We start from the raw sequence: 19,828 nt of genomic DNA, 5'->3' as shown, positions 1-19,828 counted from the left end.
TGAGTGCCTATTACGCATTCAATGAATAAATGAAAGATGTGTTTTTATTCCCCCATCAGAATAGTAAACCATTGGGTTACAGTTATTTTGGACTTTTCTGCATTTTAAATATAATATCATGTGTACAACAATATTATCAGAAGAAAAACCTGGGGACTTAAAAAATGAATCCCCTTGTGTAAAGTTTCTGTGAAATGTGTGGCCCCCAGGCTGTTCCTGGTGTCAGAAGAGCCTTTACAACTGAGTTGGGTTCCTTCATCATTCTCTCTTCCAACCTGATATGGAAACTGTGACCCTCCCCTTTCATCTATCTCAGTCTGGATGGAAGCCCCAATTGAGTCACTTTCAGAAGAAACCAAAAGATGTCTTTGGTTCATAGCCTGTCACTCCCTCACAATGAAAAAGTCATGCGTATATTAAAGATACAATACAGTTTCTGAAGGGAGAACAATGACTTGCAAGATATAGAGGCATCTTCAGTCAAAAAGCTACAAGTGCAAGGGAGTTGAACACTTGCCTATGGCTACTCTGGTTGCTCCAGTGGAATTGATTTTACGACGTTCCAAGAGACTGGTTCAGTAACATTTCATCTTTGGTTTTTGCAGACAATTTGTCTGTAGACGATTTATTGTTATTACAATGCACACTGCCTTATGTCAAAGATACTAGGTTATTATAAATTCTCCTATCTGTTCATTTAGCAATTTCGACTTAGCTACAATTGTAAGTAGAGTTGGAGGCGTCTGCTAGAATAAATCTCCAAAAATGTACCATGACAGATTTTACAGCATTATTCTCATTGTGATGAGATTGGATAAAGACGTGGAAAGGAAATTTCTACCTCCCAGACTCTTTCTGCGGCCTGATGTTCGGAATGAACTGGCCCAAGGTCATGCCTGTTCTTTGGTACTCTCTCAGCTGTGCTCATGGGAAATAATGACAAGCAAATGGTGTCCAAGAACTCATGCAGGTATTGTGTGTCCCACCTAAAACACATGAGAGCAGACTCATCTAATTAGCAGAATCCCTCCTGGACTCGCTGTCTGTGCTTCTGGCACATTAATAAAGCTGAGACACTAACCAGGTCCCTTGGGGGCCTTTCCCCAAAGTCCCTTGCAGAAACTTGTGGTCTCTAAGCAACAGCTCGACCGAGTGAGCCGGCGAGAGGCTTGCTCTGAATGTGGCACCACTAGGAGCTGTGCTCAGTGGTCTCAGCTGGGAGTTGCTCTGGTGGGTGTTACTAATGGCATTTCAAAAGCAAATGCCACGTCCTAAAGGAATTCAGAGGTGTCTAACTCTGAACGCTGGGATTTCAAGGAAGGCTGTATCATTGTCACGAGCCAATCATCTTCTCTTCTGCTGTGTCAGCAAAATTCACAGTGCCGGGCACTGGAGTAATTTTCTTTTTATCCATGAAAGCTTAGGATAATTATTTTTCACAGCCACATTAACTCTTATGATTAGCATCTTGATGGGGTTTTCATACTTATCTGAGAGATGCGGGTTGTCTAGGTAGTTGCTATAATTGCAGATTTATCAAGGAGACACCCAGAACCATTTAATTCTGCAGTAATTCTCTGGAATGAACTGTCGACCTGCATTTAAGCTAAGGCTAGGGATGAAACAATATCTTATCACAGATCAGCAAAACAGGCACCCTTTCAACAGACTAACTTTGACAGTTCAAAAAAATGTTGCTTTTAGGGAAAAAAAATCAGGTTTTCATCTTCCATGACCTGGGCTCACTGCTGTTTCAAGGCCCCTGGGGATATTTGTGAGCTGACCATCGAGGCACGTGGCATCAGATAATGTGTTCAAAGTCATCTTTATTTTTACTCGCATGAACTCCACAACTGAAGGCAAAACTACCTATGTTGACCCAAATTAGCCAAACTTCCTTAAGTCATGTGGAAACCACCAATTTCCTTTAAACCTTGAAGGTTTGTCATTACTGTCAGGGATGAAAAAAAATGATGATTAATCTATTTCCTCACGAGCCCAGCCTGCCCACGTTCAGGAAGGAAAGCAAAGCCCAGCAAATCCTGGTTGCTCATAAAAGACAAGGTCCTGTTGGCTCACTGAGGACAGCATGTGTGCATTTTAAATGACATCTACAACCCCTGCGTGTTGTCCCCATGACTGCAAAATAGCTCGGTTCTTCTTAAGGGTATGTTTATCTGAACTGTCTTAGAGCCTTCTTTTTCTCGGGATTAAATGGAAGCCGTCTGGTGAGCACACCCGTTCTTCCCCATGTAGCTCAGGGGCGTGGCCAAAGGGAGAAACATTATCAACACAAGGGCACACTAACCAGAAAGACAGAGAGGTGAGGTGTCAGTGAGGCGTGGGACAGTTAGACCAGTTCTTCTGCTTCCCAAGTGTACCCCTTTCTCACATTCTCACTCTTGTCACAGGAGCAGAATTGACTATATAAATACTTTTGCTAATAAGAAGCTTTTTTTTTTTTTTTTACAGCACTATTTTAAAAATAGCTATTCAACATAACAATCTTAATTTTAATGCACCAAATTACAGTTTTGACAATTTAAGTGAGCATATCCTGTCACCCTCAGCACACATTTGATTTATGCGTTAAATATAGATGGATATAGCAATATCCATATCTATATTTGTGTACACACACACACACACACACACACACACACACACACACGTAGAGCTACATGGCCCTGCCTAATAGTGTGTTCTAAATATCGCGTTCCTTTCATTTCCACTGGGTTATTTATATGGAGCTTTACGATGCCATTTGTGGAGCTTACTACATTTGATCCTGCCAAAGCCTTCCAGGCACACAGCTTGTGGTGGATCACCTTCTGTCTAGGACCGACCCTGCCATCAGCCAGAGGCCTGAGCCATGAGCACAGGGGTTATGCCCACCACCCAGGGGTTATGCCCCATGTGGGCACCTGTCACAGTGCCCCGGCTACTGCTACCATCGGACCGAAAGAATGTTATTTAAATGACTGCTCATACGATTTGGATTCTATTTTTGTAAAACATAGATTTCCCCCCAAGAAACTCAATAAGTAAAGGACTTAGCCACGGAATCAAGGAAGCAGAACTCCAGTTTTTAACCTTCCACTGGGATTGGGGCGAGACCCGACCCATTTCAACTTTTACTGCAATCGGTCTTCTAGGAGGCAGAGGGTGCAATGACCCTACTAGCAGGTCCAGGACAGACTGTCTCTCTGGTCAGCAGTGGCTCTCTGTGTGTCATTGAATGAGGCTGGAGCTGTAGCTGAATCCATAGCTGCTGGACCGGGACAAAGATTGCTGAGTCTCTTCACTCTGCTCCGAGGCATAGCTGGGAAAGGTCTGTGCACGTGACATCTTCGCGGAACCAAACCCGTGACCTGGAGAGATAGGCAGGAAGGAGAGCTCTACTAAGAATCAGATTCAGAAAAGCAAAAGGACATATTGAAACAACAAACAAACAAGAAGCCCTCCTAGCTTCTGTATTTGAGCTCCAAGTGAGTAGGTAAAAATGGAGAAACCTGGAGCCTTATTCCTTGCTGAGTTAAAAATGTTTCCTTCTGGGCTTAATCTTTTCCTCAGAGGTGTCATGTCAAAAAGTCTGGATGCCAGAGAGCTAGGTAAATTCTCTAAGGAACTCAAACTTCTACTGTCGTTCAGCTTTGGAAACAAAAGCAGACAAGCTTTTCAAAAAGATCTTGTTTCTGATAAAGAGCCTCTAAGTTTCTTTCTTTTCTTTTCTACCACTGTCAGCCCACAAAAGCAAATTACACGCTTTCTCAAAACCTTTTCAAGTAGGCAAGCCACACTTTATCCGAACCATCAATTATCAGGAAAGGCTTTCACAAGGAGAGCGTTCGAGGCCTTGGGTTATCCTAGCAGATCTGTAAGTAACTGAACCCACTTCATGATCTAGTTAACCCACATGTGGACCTTTATACTTACTAAAATAGCCCAAATGTTAAATCTGACAAGATATATTTTAAGAAAATTCTACCAATGCTTTTTAAGGATATTTTATACTGTTTATATTAAACAATTTATATCAAACAGTTTCTCATTTAGAGTCCTTTTTTTTTTTGAGGTCACATGGAAACTGGTGATCACACCCAGTCTTCTCCATGTGGTTCAGTGGGATGGCCAAAGGGAGAAATATTGTCAACACAAGGGAATTACCAAACCCCTGGGATGAGAAATTGGTCCAACACACATAAAACCAGAAGTGATTACTGAAAATCTTGTCAGAATGCTAAAACTGTAGGGAGAAAGTGTGCATTCTAAGGCTTCCGGTGAACTTTCTCCCCATGCTTCTTATTAACCAGTAATTAATAATTCTTCATAGTTGAGAATGATAATTATCTAATAGATGAGCTTAGTGGGGAAAGAAGAAAAACAGATCCTGTGAGCTCTGCCCTTTCAGAGTGTGTATTCAACCCAAAGGAAGAGCTGTATTGAGCTTGATTGGTATTTTTCCTGGTCTCTGTGGTGAAGACCCCTGGGAAGACAATCTGTTACACAGAAACACTGGACATCTCGCCAGGCCCTCTGGTGGTGCTGTCCTTTGCAAGGTTGCACGCTTAAAGCCATTTCATTGTCAGGAGTGCTTGGTGACTTGGAACATATCCTTGCAATGTCTGAAACTCGGGATTCAGGGAGGAAATGCAAATAAATTGGGTAATCAAAAGCTAATTAAACTAGCAGAACCCCTTAATGTTAAAAAATCATGAGAGCAAAAATCTTGTTTTCTAACTGAAAATCATTTTTGATTCACTGTTGGCTTGGTTCTCTTGCTGATTGAGATTCAACACGCAGATCAGGGAGCAGAAAGATGTGGGCACTTCCTCCTCGTGCCCTCTGCCCTCCTGTGGTCCTGCCACCCAGCCTCCTCCTGAGCTTCCAGACCTTTCTGCTCCTTTCTCTCTCTCTCCCAAGGCCCCTGATCCTGATTTGCTCCTTCAGACCTGAGGGCGGCAATGTGTGCGGCTGTTACCCTTCCTTTGCAAATCTTTATTGGTTATGTAACAGGCCACAGCTCTTTCAATTGTCCACTAAATTCTCTTAAAATCTGGGAATAGGCAGAAGACTGAAGAAGTCAGAGGGGAGGTTAGGCGTGGGAACTCAGGAGTTCAAACACCATATGCCTCCCCTGCTATGTAATAGGTGTAACTAACCTTGAGATACTTACTTCGTCTCTGGGTTTCTCAGTTTCCTTATTTGCAGATTCTGGATGACATTAATGGTATTACACGGTTCTTTTGAGTATGAAATCAATGTATATAAGTTGAATTCATACATGTTAAGTGCTATTACCATAGTAAGAGATCGGCTGTCACCACAGACTCCAGCAGGGTCATCTATATGGGGTGGTCAGTGCAAACCTGCCTAAGAAGGTGGCATTTTGACCTGATGTTTATATGACAAGGTTGTGATACACTAATTGGACATGGGAAAAATCACATAAAATTTTTAACAATTTTGCCTGTTTAATTTACCATTGACTTGCTAGATGATAACTCAGAGTTCCTTTAAGTGGAGATACTGGCATTTATAAGCATAAATCAGGTGGAAATTCTAATATTAAGGCCACGATCCTGGCCTTGGTTTTGTCCTTTTATTTATTTTTTTAAATCAAGAAGTTATCTGGAAGAGAGCAATGCTGAAGCACGCCTTTAATTCGTGTTACTTGCGGGCTAAAAGCTAAGGATTAAGTTGCAAACTCAGAAGAGTCTTTGCCTGTGCACACAGTATTTTTACCCTAGACTCTTGGGTGTCAAAGGTGAATCGTGCAACTAATATTTGCCAAACATCTGCTAAAACAATTAAAACTCCACAGTGGAGACAGAGTAATGGAAAGTATGATCCCTGACTTTACAGGGTGCACAAGCTGCTTTGGGAATGACCATCAGACAAGGATAGGAACCAATAAATATGAAATGAAGAGTCCACACAGTCTATGCGATGCAGGGTCAGAGCAGGACACTAACGAAGCTTAGAAGAGCCAGTTATAGAATTGTACATGTCAGTTCGCTCTACAGTGTGTGCAAACACCACCACCAGCACCACCATGCAATTCTGAAGCATACTGACTTGAGTTCTTTCCAGAGCTACCGTCCCTCTTTGTGCTTCATTTTCCTGCATGGAGAGAACAGATTTTCCTGAAGTGTTTTGAAGATGAAATGAGACGCATATAGGAAGACACCTGGGACGGTAGGTACACAATAAATGTTAGTTTCCTCCCTTCTTTCTCTACAGAATGGGTCCGCATTCTTATCGTTCTTTTTGTTCAACGTCTATACTTCCTCCATCGTCTCAGTGTGCTGTCCCTCACCATGACAGGTTTTGAATGTTATTTCTCTTTCAGGGTCAACATTGCTTTCTTCATCTCCACCAAGAACAATTTCTAGTCTAATTGGAAATTAAATTATGATTTTCCTTACCTCAACCACTTCTTTACAGACAATTCACAAGTGATGCTATTTAATATTTATCACAAAAATAACATACCTCAATCAGAACTGTACATATGAAGGCTTAACAAATACTGTTTGATTTTGACAACAATAAGTTTGAGAACAAAGAGAGAAATAATTAAGCTTTTTCTCAACATTCATTTGAATTATGCCCTTCGGCACTGTTGATGAAAACAAAACGAAATACAGAAATCAACTTTGTGGCTTAAATGAAAAACTTTATAGACTAGACCTGTTCACTCCACTCAACAGAGACTCTATTTAAATGCTTCCTAAACTTTTGCTTCAGCTCCCCTGCTAAGGGCAGATAAGGTGACAACAAATTTGTTAACAGCGATTGGTCTATCTTAAAAGTCTTTTTGCATTTTGTTTTCTACTTCATTGTATACTCATGTTTGTTTTAATAGAAAACACTTCCTACCCATATATTCAGATAACACTGGCAATCTGGGAAAACAACACATCACATTTACCTGGCGGTTGGAAGTGTACTCTGAAATGACACTTCATACGATCCCCTCACCCTGTCTTCCCAAGCTGAGAAATATAGTTCTACTCCACAAAGAAGGAAACATATTAGATATAGAGATGTTTCAAACATTTGCATTATTCTAACAAAAACATGACTCCTCCCAATTCTGGAAACAAGCATACCACGTGGTGAGAAAGGTGACGTCACTCCTGCTGTAAAGGAGAACCTTCCCTGCTGCATCATAAAAGATGCAAACCAGCAATAAACTAGGAAGAACACAAATGCAGCAGAAAAATAACAAGCACATCGGGATGCATGACCAGTGCTCACATCACATCTAGGAAAAAAGACAGAGAAGGACAGCACCTTCCTAAGAGCCTGTCCTTCCCCAGGAGTTTAGAAACCCGCCGCTGCCGGTGCCATCAGCAGTCACCACTGCTCAGTTCCTTTCCGCGCGCCTCTGGTTTTCTATGCTTCCCAACGTCTATTGTGTTCTTTACATAGATGTGGGGACTGAGCCCCAGAAAGCAGTTTCCAGGCTCTCGGCCTCACATAGACAGGTGCTGGCTCAGGTAGTAAATGGCCATCAACTGTGATGGGATGGCCATCAGCTGTGGCTAGTTGGCCGTCAGCTGTAACCAGTGAGCCATTGGCCACTAATATAACTGCTGTGGCTACACTAGCAGAGAGAGAAGAACGGGGGCTAGCAAGAAGATGGTGGCTGAGCTGGCAAGCGTGGATGGCGGTTTGCGGACAGTGTGGATCCAGCCTCCACTGAGAGTATAGTGCCGCCAGAGAGAATATAGTGGTATGACTCCCCTACCTATGGCTCCGTGGGTGTTCCTTTTTGGCCTCACCATATCCTGTGTTCTTGTGTGGGGAGTGGGAGCAGAGACCCCGCAGGCTGCCCCGCACGACAATAGAATATAAAGGAACTTGTTTCTCTAGGAAGTCAGAAGAATCCTGAAGCATAAAGCTTGTGGTTATCAATTGGTGAGAAACAATGGTCTCAGTAAGGTGACTTGACTTGAATTTATGTGTTTTATTACTTCGTTAGAATCTGGGGGAGAGGAAAGGTGCTGCCCCTTTAAATAATAAAACAAAACTTTAAAAATCAAAGCAGAGAAAAAAAAATGAAACAGTTGCTTCATGAGGGAGGGGCCTAGAAAGACACAGAGGAGATGCTGCCTCCCGTTAACCAGGGGTTTCTGGCCACCAGGGGGAAATGCGGAGGCAGAGGGCAGACCAGGCCGGGATGCTGGAGGTTGGAATGGAAGAACAAATGGGGTGTGAACTGAGGTCTCTAAGGGCTCTCACTACAGTGACTCATAGGCCACAAGATTTCTATGGGTAGAAGTGACCTGGGCTGTCTAAAGTATCTCGGTAATAAGCTACTGTATGTTAGTTTTGCTTAGACATACCAAGGACGCGTCGTCAGCATCTCTTCTGTAAGCTGTAGTATTTGATTTCACTCAATTCATTTTAATTACAGCTCAGACCAGACTGCTTTGGTTTGATCTCTGTGCTCTCCTAGGGGGCGCGTCTGAAATTCTTGTGCACATTCCAGGGTCCCAGTAGCTTCATGACCCTTGGATAGATTTCTTGGGGTTATGGAGGCTCAGGTTCAGCCCATTTGAGCCAATGAGGAGTAAAGATCACGGGTTTCAACCCATAAAGAAAGTGATTTGGCAAGGCCGTGATATAATGACCACTGTTCACTGAGTGCGTATTCATGCAGACCTTATGCTAAGTACCTTAGAAATGTTGTTTTTAAAAGTCCTCATATCAATTCCACCAGGCGAGGTTATATGCCCTCGTTTTACACGAGGAACAAACAAAATCGAATTCTCCAGGTGTTTAATGACTTGCCAAGCTGTTAAGTGGTAGAACAGAGTCAGACCTAGGTCTGCTGGAAACCGACGCCAAAGCACTGCTCCTGATGAATTGCTACATTTCCTCATAGAAGGGCTTACACATCTATCTTACTTCAGGAATCATAAAGTACGTACACATTTATACACACATAGCTTCAGAGGAGAAGAAATAACTGTTTTCACAACCCAGTTCCTAAAAGCTTGATTGACGTGCCTCTAAGGTGGTGAAGTATATTGGCAAAGGACCAAACAATTCAAGCAGCTAAAACTGTCTCAGGCAGCTCGGGCCGTGTAACAAAGCACCACAGGCTGGGGGCTTAAATGCCACTTGGGTATTTTCTCATCGTTCTGGAGGCCAGAAGTCCAAGTCTTGAATGGGAAATATCCACTCGTATTATTAAATTTTATTAGTACCCAGCCTACAGGTATAAAGAGATTGGTGGGTTAGCAAAAACACCCTAACACAGAAAAATATCAGACACAATGTAGATGAAAATATTTTAATTTGCCTTAAAGATGGTTTAATTTCATTCATACAGAATTACATGTAATATTAATTTCATAAACTCTCTAGAGTAAAAATAGTGTTATATGTAGTATTCTGGTTGATGTGGCATTCATTTATTCCTGTTACCTGCATTTAATTTCTCTTGTATTCTAATTACCTACTGGGATATTAATTTTCTACAACTGTGATTTCTTTGTAACACTTAGCGGAACTCTTCACTATTATCAGAATTCATTTGAATAATTGTGGAGTTTATAAGCACTCTGTGGCAGCCAATAAAATGGTAAATATTGAAATGAAATAATCTAAGTCAAAACATAATATGGGGAGTAGAGCATACATGAAATGAAACTTCATTAATGTTAATCAATAAGAAGGATGAGGAAATAGTATATAATGAAAAATTCAGATATGTAGTTTTTGAACTATAAATATTTCATTGCTATTTTCAAGGGTTCAGTGATAACATTTTGAATGCTATGCTATGTTAACAAAAACAGAAATATGTATTAATATATCTTTGTTTCCATTTCTGGACATATTATTTGTCGATAGTTTTACCAATCAAAGACTATTTAAGTCATGAAGTAGTGAACTCCCAGTCCAGTTGTCCCATAACTACAATCTGAGGAAAAGTCACATTAATCGCCTACAAACCAATAACAAGAATACATATACTGAATGGATTGTCCTTAAGATGATGTCTTAAGGAGAAAATGGAAAGTTTTACTTGCTATAATTCTTCTCTATAAAATTTAAACTGATGCAAAGAAACACTTTTCCATGAGAACGAGATTTCCCTACATAATATGTACTTAGAGATTTAAGTTACAATAGAAATATTACAGCAAAATGTATGGAATATTACATAAGTTTACACAGGAGGAAGTTTGCAAAAAGCTTAGACTAATTATGAGGAACATTAACAAAATTGTTTAAAATTTACTATGGTTTTCACATAGTGCAGCACAATTTTATTCTACAGTCAATACAAGGCTAAGCAGACATTTAGTCTGAGGATTTCTGAAATGAGTTTGAGGATATGAGTCAAAAAAATTGCTTAGCCCTTGATAACGATTTGATTTTTCATCTCATTCTCTGTAGAAGTTTGCCTAGAGCGGTTTCTTCTAATTAGGTTGATTTTTCAGAGATCTGTGAAAGCATTCTGATAATCACAAACAAAATTTTGTCTTCTTATGCTTGTAAATATTTCCTTTGTTAGCATAAGACCCCAATGCCCAAATGGTCATGGCTTTTAAACTCTTTGTGTCTCACCATTATGGAGTAAGCCCTCATGATGCTAATAATGAAATATAAAAATCCAAATGGTGAGTGGTAGCAGATGAGATTGGGATACGGACAGGGGACACGTCATGGAGAGTTTGTTATGCACTACTAAACAGATTGGATATTTTTTCCAGTAGGTGACAGAAAGCTTTTGAACGATTTTTAAGGTGAGTGATTGGATCAGATTTGGATCAGCTCATTCTAGGGGGACTGCAGAGTAGCTGTTCTCAATCCTTTTTCCACCATAATACATCTGATGGATAAAACTTAGCCCCAGATGGAACAATTTCTCATGGAAGGCGATTTCAATGATAAAATGATGCCTCTGGGTTTATGTGCATTTCCTAGGGTTTATTTATAATTCTTCTCCATTTTCTCCAACTAATCAGTATTCCTCCAGGTCCAGGAGGAGAGCTGATAACTGCTGGTTCTGATCTTGATAAAAATGAGGCCAGAGGAATTAGGTGTGGTGGGCAGTTGAAGAAGTTCATCCTCCTTGAGAAAGCTCTACAAGTATTTCTTAGTATAATGAAATTCAATAGTCTAAGTTCTGAACTATACAATCAATAGACTGCAGTAATTTCAGGACCTGGAAATCTGAAACCTAGACAATGTTCTGGTTAGCAGCCTTTCCTGGACAGTAGACACTGCAGTGTGTCTCTATTAGTATTATAAACATCCAGGTAAATAAAGAACGAGATCTGCGGTTCACGAAAAAAGAGTCAAAGTGCATAGGACAACGGAGGGATTCTGTTGACGTTTCTTAGGTTGTATGAGAAACTGCTGCAAAAAATCGAAATTACTTTTCTAGGCAGGTTGAGAAACCCTTGGTAGGTATTGTATGATCATTGTACCCAGCAGGCAGCAATACAAGTCATGATCTTAACCCTGTGTTAGGTTTCCATTTTTAACGAATTATTTTTATTCTACTCTCCCTGCATGGGAGGCTGAGATATATTTTTATCAGTTATTTTTCATATTAAGTACGCACGTCAAAAGGCTAAAAGAAAGTCTGTTTGGAATATGTAATTGCCATTTTACAATGGCATGTTGCCTGTACTGATTTCATTGAAAACCAGCCAGGCAGGGGAGGGATGGGGAGCAGAGATGCTCAGGCCAGTCCTAGCGCTCACCAGATGACTGACTTTGGGTCAGATATGGTCGTACACCGAGGAGCAGAGTGCCTGGCTCAGGATGTCACTGAGCATCGACATTTATTGAGCACTAACAACGTACCCGGAAGTTTCCCTTCTGCTGATTTATTTAATCAGGTGGCCTTCCAGGGTTGGTGCTCTCATAACTGCAGAAGCAGCTCACATGGCTCTATGCTGTTTAATGAGATACCGAGCTGCTTTTCAGAGACAGTGGACCAACGCCACAAGTCATGCAGCCAAAACAGGCACAGAGGAGAGAAAGGTGACCTCCAGCTGTGCTTCAACTAAAGTCCCACTCGTCCCACCCCCACAGAACCAAAGGACTAGGGCATAACTGGAATGTGAACACAGAACCCTTTCAGAAGCCCAGGTTCCCCTCCCCAGGAAGACCCAGGGCTGATGCCCCTTTACCATCGATGGCCGCGTTCTGAGGTCCTCCAGTTAAAACTTCCCCACCAGCACTTCTGCCTACCTGTTCCCTCTAACCCCTTAAAAGCCCCTTATCCTAGTCTAGTGAGCAAGATGGACTATTAGGTCTCCCATCTTCTCGGCTGGCGTCTTCTCCATCGATAAACCTTTCTTTACTCCAAACTCAGATGTTTTGAATTTGGGCCTTTTGAAGCATCGGGCACGTGAACTTGGGATTCGGTGCCAGTTTTGCTGTGACTCTGAGGTACACAGATGCTGACGTGGGGACTCAGCAAGATACGTGGCTCTTCACTGACCCCAGAAGGTTAACTCTACCACGGCTCAGAGCGACGATCAGGAGATTCTAAATCTTAACTATGTTTTGCCAACAAAAACACATTTTAGAGGCAAAGCTGCAAGCAGTCCTCATCATTTTTGTTTTTTTTTCCTTTTCATTCCACACAGTTTTCTTGAGTTTCAAGAAAACACAGGGTAATCTGAATTATTTGTATTTCCTATTACTTGACAAGGAGAATGTGGAAATTCACTATTTTTTTCAAAGGGTTTCTATCCCTTCAGGTGTTTCACTTCTATATCATAAATGTGAAAGTCAGAAATGTTAGTTTTTATCATTTATTTTTATATTTAACAATCATTTATTAAAATAGAATGCTAAATCTTAGAAAGTTACAAGCTATAAAGTAGCTGAATTGTTTTTGGACTATGTCGTTCACAATGAGTTCACCAGTGTTTCTAAATTCACTTTATGTCCACGGCTGCTATAGAACTTGACTATTTTAATGCAAACCATTCATGTTTATATAATTAATAACACTCACTTACTATAAACTGGTAAATCATATAAAGATTACATTTTTTCTAAATCTTAACTAAGTCCAAGACAGCAAAGGTTTATGCCTGCTGAAGTCTGTACACCTCTACGCCGGCACATAAGTCTGTATAATTCAATCAAATTAAAAACAACAATTCTGGTACTGGGAAATTTGGTTAGTTCCTTGGAGAAATGTGTTAGTTTATATTCTTATCTACACTGTGTGTGAAAATAAATTACAGAGAACTTGCAAACTAAGTGAGAAAATAAGCATCAAAAAACACTGGAAAACATCTTGAATCGGGAGATTTTTCTAAGTACAAAAGTAGTTGAAGTTAAAGTAAATGGTCATTTGTCATATTTTGACACGAAGTCTGAAAAAAATCAAATCCTGAGTTTAACTCCTCTAGACCTTGGCAGTACTGGGTGACCACTAGGAAAGGGTGATATTGCCATCTTTTATCAGCTGCTGCTATTATTATTATTATTATTATTATTATTATTGGGGAATATTGGGGGACAGTGTGTTTCTCCAGGGCCCATCAGTTCCCAGTCGTTGTCCTTCAGTCTAGCTGTGGAAGGCGCAGCTCACGGGCCCATGTGGGAATTGAACCGGCGACCCTGTTGTTCAGAGCTCGTGCTCTAACCACTGAGCTATCCAGCTGCTGCCTTGTCAGCTGCTATTTACATTAACGCTTCATCCTGGATTCACCGAGGAGTCATGGCAGTGATGGTGGGTGGGCTTGAAGTGATCAGAAAACTAATTTTTGTTAAAAATGGTAAAGGAAAGTATATTTTTCCTTAAGACAAGTCAGCCTGATGTGAGCACGTTTTCCATTTCCTTTGCTTTGGTCAGAGGCATACATGTATCCTTTCAGGTTGGCAGCACTACCATCTAACAGCTGTAACTTTTGATCTTTACTTATACGTGTTTTGACTTAAAATGCCATTTTTCTGGTAGATAGCTCATTCCATACATAAATCCAATGAAATGATAATGAAAGCATCTCTTAGTGGGGAAGAGTGAAGCAACTGAGACAGAACAGGCCTCTTGTGATGCTAGGAGTATGGAGTTATAGAAGGAAGGTCGCAGGGGGACGCTGAGAAAAGAGAAAGGAGAAAGAACTCTGCTTCACAAGCCACCCCTTCCTCTTCCTCTTAGTTTCCTTTCCTCCGTTTTTGTCTTTCAAGGAGATTGGAAAAACCAGTGGGTGGCACCAAAGATGAAATGGGCTTGTTTGGCCATTATCATACATTCAAGTTTTCAGTAATACTGTTTCCTTTTTATAGTTTCAAGTAATTGTGTACATTTTGCAAAACCTAAGCTGAGTCGTAAGTCATTGTGAGTAGCCCACGTTAGCAGTTCTAGACTCAGATAGAGTTGGTTGCAATACCGGCTCATTCACTTTCTGGCTAGTACTCATTCAATAACATGGCACGTTCCTTAGCCACTCCAGACTTCACTTATGTCACCTATAAAATGAGCTTGTGAACCAAACATGTGAGCATTTGATCAGATGGTGTATTTAATGTGTCTAGCACAAAATATTACATTTTGTAGGTACCTGAAAAATCAGGTACTAGTATAACATGAACTGGGTCCTAGGAATTTGGTAGTAGTGTTATATGATTTGGCCCTATCAAATAAGCCCTTCTATTTCCATCAATCTGGAGGAAATCAGAAATGTGTTTCTTAGAAAGAAAATTAAAGAGAGAAGCTCAGATGTGTAAGAAATATATTCCTCCCACTTATGAAAGAAATGCCTGGAGGACCAGAGATGGACCCTGAATACTGCTGATACTGTCAGACTTACAGACTTTATGTCACTTAAAATTTGAGCAGAGTTATGATATAAAGGACTTAAATGATTTCAGCAGGTTTAGGAACAAGACTGAGATGACAAAATGCTATATACCTTTTTGAGTTTTTGAAGAGAAATATAAGAAAGTGTTAAAAACACAATTCAGGGCGTGGTGGACTTGAGTTCGAATGCAGCCTCTGTAACTTAAATCTTAGGTTTCTGATTACCTGTAAAGTGATAATAATACTAGTAACTACCCAGTGTTGTGAAGATTAAGTAACACAATGTAACTAAACTTATGGATAGGCGAAAGCCCAATAAGTTGGATTAGTTCCTTCAATTTGCTTATTTGATATTTACCTTGATATTGTTTAATTTACTAAACAACTAGGTTCTGATAAATTAAAAAGATCATCCCCCCCCCCCCAAAATAGAGGGTGGAGGCAGCTTTGGGGTTCATGACTGGGCAAGCCCAACAACTGGCAATCTGACAGCTGCAATGTCCTCTATCACCTATAGACAAGAATGAGAGGCTTTTAAGATGAATAAAACCTTTGTGCCTCTCCAACTTGGCATCCTCAATAGAATAAGACAGCCTGACCAGGAAACCAAAAGATGTCTATTAGTGAGAAGCAGTGTTTCAAAACTGAGCCCATCGTTCTTCCCTACCCAGTTTCCCTCTCCTTACTTCAGTGAATGGCACCCATCAACCTGACAGCCATGTCAAAGAACTGCAGCCATTCTGGTCTCCTTGCTTTTCCATCATCTCCCCTCCAGCCATCAGTCATCACGTCCTATAGTTTCTGCCTCCTGAAAAACTCTTGACTCCATTTATTCTTCTCATGCTCACGACCCCTACATTGAATTTCTCATCAGGTCTATGACTACAGCCACCCAACTGGTCTTCCTGCAATCTGTTCTTTGCCAAATTAATTATGCACACCTGGTGGTCTCCCCCGCCCCCTCCCCCGGCCCAATACCTTCTTAGGATAAAGGCAAACTCCCTAGCATAGTAGTTATGGTTCTCAATGGTATGACTTTGGGTTTCTTTAGTTAACCCCCATGTACAAAAACCATCAGTTCCACTCCTCTCCAGTAAAAATCTATGGAAAAACATTATTTTTGCTTGCAAATATGGTTTCAAGACAAACGTTCCAGCGTTCCCTTCTAACCAGATGATTAACCGTAAACTCTTCCCTGTCTATATATGTAAACATGTATTGGAGCTTCCCCTAAGGATTCTTTGTGATTTGAATTGTGCTTACTTCTCCATCCTGTGGCATGGTTTTCTCCTCTGCTTGGAATGTCCACCCTCATACCCATTTGCCCGTCAACTCTCCCTTTGCTCTAAGAATTCACTTAGGAAGCCTTACACATTCTTCCACTATCCCTCCCAGCCTGCGTCAGGAGTCACTCCGTGGTGTTTTCTTAGTACCACCTGCATACGCGTACCTCTAGCTTATCTCTTTACCTGGTGTCGCCTCTGTGAGCTTCAACCGAACTTGAGGAGAGGAAGCTTATTTACTTTTGCATCTTCGGAGCCTTGTAAAATGCCAGGCTCATGGCAGGCACCCAGTAAATATTAATGAATAGAACTATGAAAAATGCATTCAGCTCCCTCTTCTGTGCACAGACAGAGTAGAACATACAGAGAAATACAGCTATCTTGGGGATTGCCTTGCTGATCTTTGAAGGTCAGTAATTATCTGTTGAATCAAAGTGATTTAATTATGTGGCCTGGTCCTGGCTCATGGGAAAGGACAACACTTTTTTAAATGGAAATTTAAATAATATAAAGCTAAAAGTGATTATGTAATGTACACTACAGGTATACATATGAGAATAAGGAAATGACTCTTTTAGCTTCATTATACACTGGTCCCAACAAATGTACCAATTTAAAAAGGTTTAAAAGATCTAAACAGATGTGGACTTAGTCAGAAACAGAGGACAAAAGACCTATGTAGTGAGAGTTTGTTGGCAGACACTCCTCCATGAGTCTCTTGCATTTCTGCACGTTTTGTGAGCAGAAGCATTGATGGTCTTTGTTCTGGATTATCTTTCCAAGGACATCTGTAGAGCAAACATCAGAAGATGGAGACTGTATTCCTCTGGAGTGCAGGGAAGATTTGTTTGTGTCCAGTATAATAAAGACAACGGCTCCCTTTGGAACAACTGTCAGGCTGGATTTTCGCCCATTATAAAATACTGAGGTTCCCTAAACGTGTGGTTCCTCTCCTATAACACCAGTTGTTTCATGTGCCAGTGGCACCTAACTCTCTATGCATCTCCCTGTAGGATCTGGGGCTCAGGAAACCAACATAAACGCTGCTGTGAGTCATAAAATACTCTTTGTCTCTGATCCAAGCATCTCATGACTTTTGCCAAAACCCATTGAGCTGTGGCAAGCTAACTTGCTGGCTTACACATGGGTGAACTCTTAAATCCTTAAAACTGCTTGACAATGTTAATAAATAGTAATGTTTAATGATTCCGATGCTAAGGGTTGTGCCTTTGGATTTTTGTTGGATTTTACAGTTACTCATCATTTAGGAAGAGTCTGCTAAGTTTCAGTAAAATTCTTCCTTATCTGAAATACACATCATGTCTTAATGAGATAATTTACATGATAGTGACTAATAGGATAGTTTCATGGAGAGAGCTGAATAGCTCCATGATATATGAGAAAGAAAGAATAAATACGGACAATGTTTTCACTAGAGAATAGAACAGTAGGTAAGAGGCCTCTTACCATTCAAATTCATGAGACTCAATTCATAATGATTAATCAAAATTAATTTCCAGGAATGACAGTTCAGTCACCTGAGAAGATATGCTGCAAATATTTATTATAAGGCAGATTTGGTTGCTGTCATTCTTTTCATGGGGACAGTCTTTTCTTCAGATGATTTTTTTTCTTTTTGTTTTTTTTTAACAATAGCATGCTGTCAACATAAAGATAAAATGGGGGAAAAATCAGAGAGCTCATTTGATTTTCACAGGGAAGAAAGAAACATTTATTTTAGGACAAACACAAAGCAGAGAAAATGAATGATTCCTGTGGTTTTAGAATGAAGCTTTTATCCTGTTAGAGCCTTTGTTGAAAACAGTGAAGCATGTTTTAATTCTGAATATAGAAAATTGTTCTCAAAGATTTGCTGCACCTTAAAATTACTCTACGAGACTACTGCTCCACCACAATAGGGTACTTTAAAGATAGAAAATAAAGAGATTACAGGGCAAAGAGCTTACAAGCTGTGCTGGTTAACATTCAGAGGATGATTCTCTGGACAATATATCTCTTATCGGAGTTCTTTTGTTAAGATAGTTTCTTTTTGTTCCCCATGACAGTTGAACTGAACTAAGAAGATGCAGTCATGTGTATGTTAGAAGATCCTGTACTGGCTGTTAGAATGCATGACGGAAAGCAGAGAACTGTGGTCCCCACATGAAGTGTGGGGAACATGGGATTTGAGAAGCAAGTTGAATATCAGGTGTACTTGTTCTATTGATAACTGTCAATTACTGACTTTTCTCATGAGTCTAGACCATTTAATGATTATGTGCAATTTTCACAGGATGGTTGATGCTTGATTCTATTGGCAAAAATGTGATAATGTAATAAATGAATGGTTTATTAACCATTTATGATAATGGTTTATTATCCAATGATTACGTTCTTTTGATGTTTATGAAAGATTTGTCTTTTTGGCGTAATAACAGTAGGTTCTGGTGTGTTTATATGTTGCATTTGTATGTTTAAGTTTACGGTTTAGCACTACTTTCAATCTTTGTGTGGAAAGAGATAATGATATAAAAATAGTAAATTTAAGGTCAAATGTCCCTCCTAATCTTCATTTTTTTTGTGTTAACCTATGCAGCCTGTGGGGCAAATCCATGCAAGAGGCAGCCAGATTCTTGCTTGACATTCACTGGTATATTATTGGGAAAACTTCATCAGTGACTTGCAAAATTATGCGTGGTGTTCTGCCTTTTGCTCTCTACTGATAATAATTACTTTAGAAAGATTCATGAAATCTGCATATATATATTTATCATATTTAAAAAGACAATATTTAGTTTTCTTTGTAGCAGAAACTACAAAGAACAATACTTTTTGTTCATTGAGGTCCTCAAGAGTTGGGGTGTTAGTGTGGGGATTCGTGTAGGGACTAACTGGTGGTTAAGATCATTGCCTGAAATCACATTTAGCCTCTGGGATTGGATGTGCTGGAATGGAAATTGATCTAGGACAAGTTGCAGTGAGACCCAGGGCAAAAGAGCTCCTCACATTCTGTGTCACATCCAGGATCCAGGGGTGGTTGCTTGTTTGATGAGCAGCAGCTTTGAAAATTTGCACCAATGAAATGTATTTCTCCAGACATTTTTTTTTTTTCATTGCATGCATACTTTTCAGCCATTGAGAAGAATACATGCTGAAATGAATGGCTCTTATCCCAAGACTAAGATAATGACATGGATTAGATTGTGAGACACATTAAAATGAAGAAACACATGGAGCTCAACAAAGAAGCAGAGCTTCGAGCATTTACTCCTGATGAAATGGCACTGCCTAATGCACCTGTGATCCTGTAAGAACATTCCTTGCTCCTAGAATACCAGGCAGACATTCTCTTATGCAAAAACTAACAATGGTAAAATCAAAAACTCCCTTATACGTGTGTGAAACTTCTTTTTTAACTTCTATACACATTTTTCTATTGAACCCTTCCAATAGCCTTCAAAGGGGAGTCCAGAAGAGAATTACTACTCAGATTTCACTGGTGACAACTGGAGGCTTGAGCGACTGCATTGTGACCCTCTTTGCTTCCTTAGGAGGTCACCAAGGACCCTTTAACATTCTGGCCACAAGATGGCCAGTTCTGAGTCCACTTCCTACTTCCTGGGCAAAAAAGCAATGTGTGAGAATTCTTCTCTGCTCTGTCAATAAGCACCAAATAGGGACTTGGGGTTTTTTCCTTGGGGGTTTTCATCAAACTCCCACTGGAAGACATTGCTGAGATACCATC

At 40.3% G+C, this 19,828-nt stretch overlaps 1 protein-coding gene across 1 annotated transcript in view; it reads right to left on the bottom strand.

Moving 5' to 3' along the window:
- Positions 1 to 2,452: 2,452 nt before the first annotated feature.
- DOK6 (docking protein 6) overlaps positions 2,453 to 19,828 on the bottom strand; it is a 274,647-nt gene continuing 257,271 nt past the window's right edge. Inside the window, exon 8 of the mRNA XM_019729346.3 lies at positions 2,453 to 3,371. Within this exon, the coding sequence (XP_019584905.1) occupies positions 3,232 to 3,371 (140 nt within the window). The 3' untranslated portion in view covers positions 2,453 to 3,231. The remainder of the gene's footprint in view (positions 3,372 to 19,828) is intronic.

The sequence above is a fragment of the Rhinolophus sinicus genome, chromosome 4, assembly GCF_057876585.1.
Source record: "Rhinolophus sinicus isolate RSI-liver-muscle chromosome 4, RSI-T2T, whole genome shotgun sequence".
NCBI classification, from domain to species: Eukaryota; Metazoa; Chordata; class Mammalia; order Chiroptera; family Rhinolophidae; genus Rhinolophus; species Rhinolophus sinicus.
This window is presented reverse-complemented; position numbering and strand designations above follow the sequence as displayed.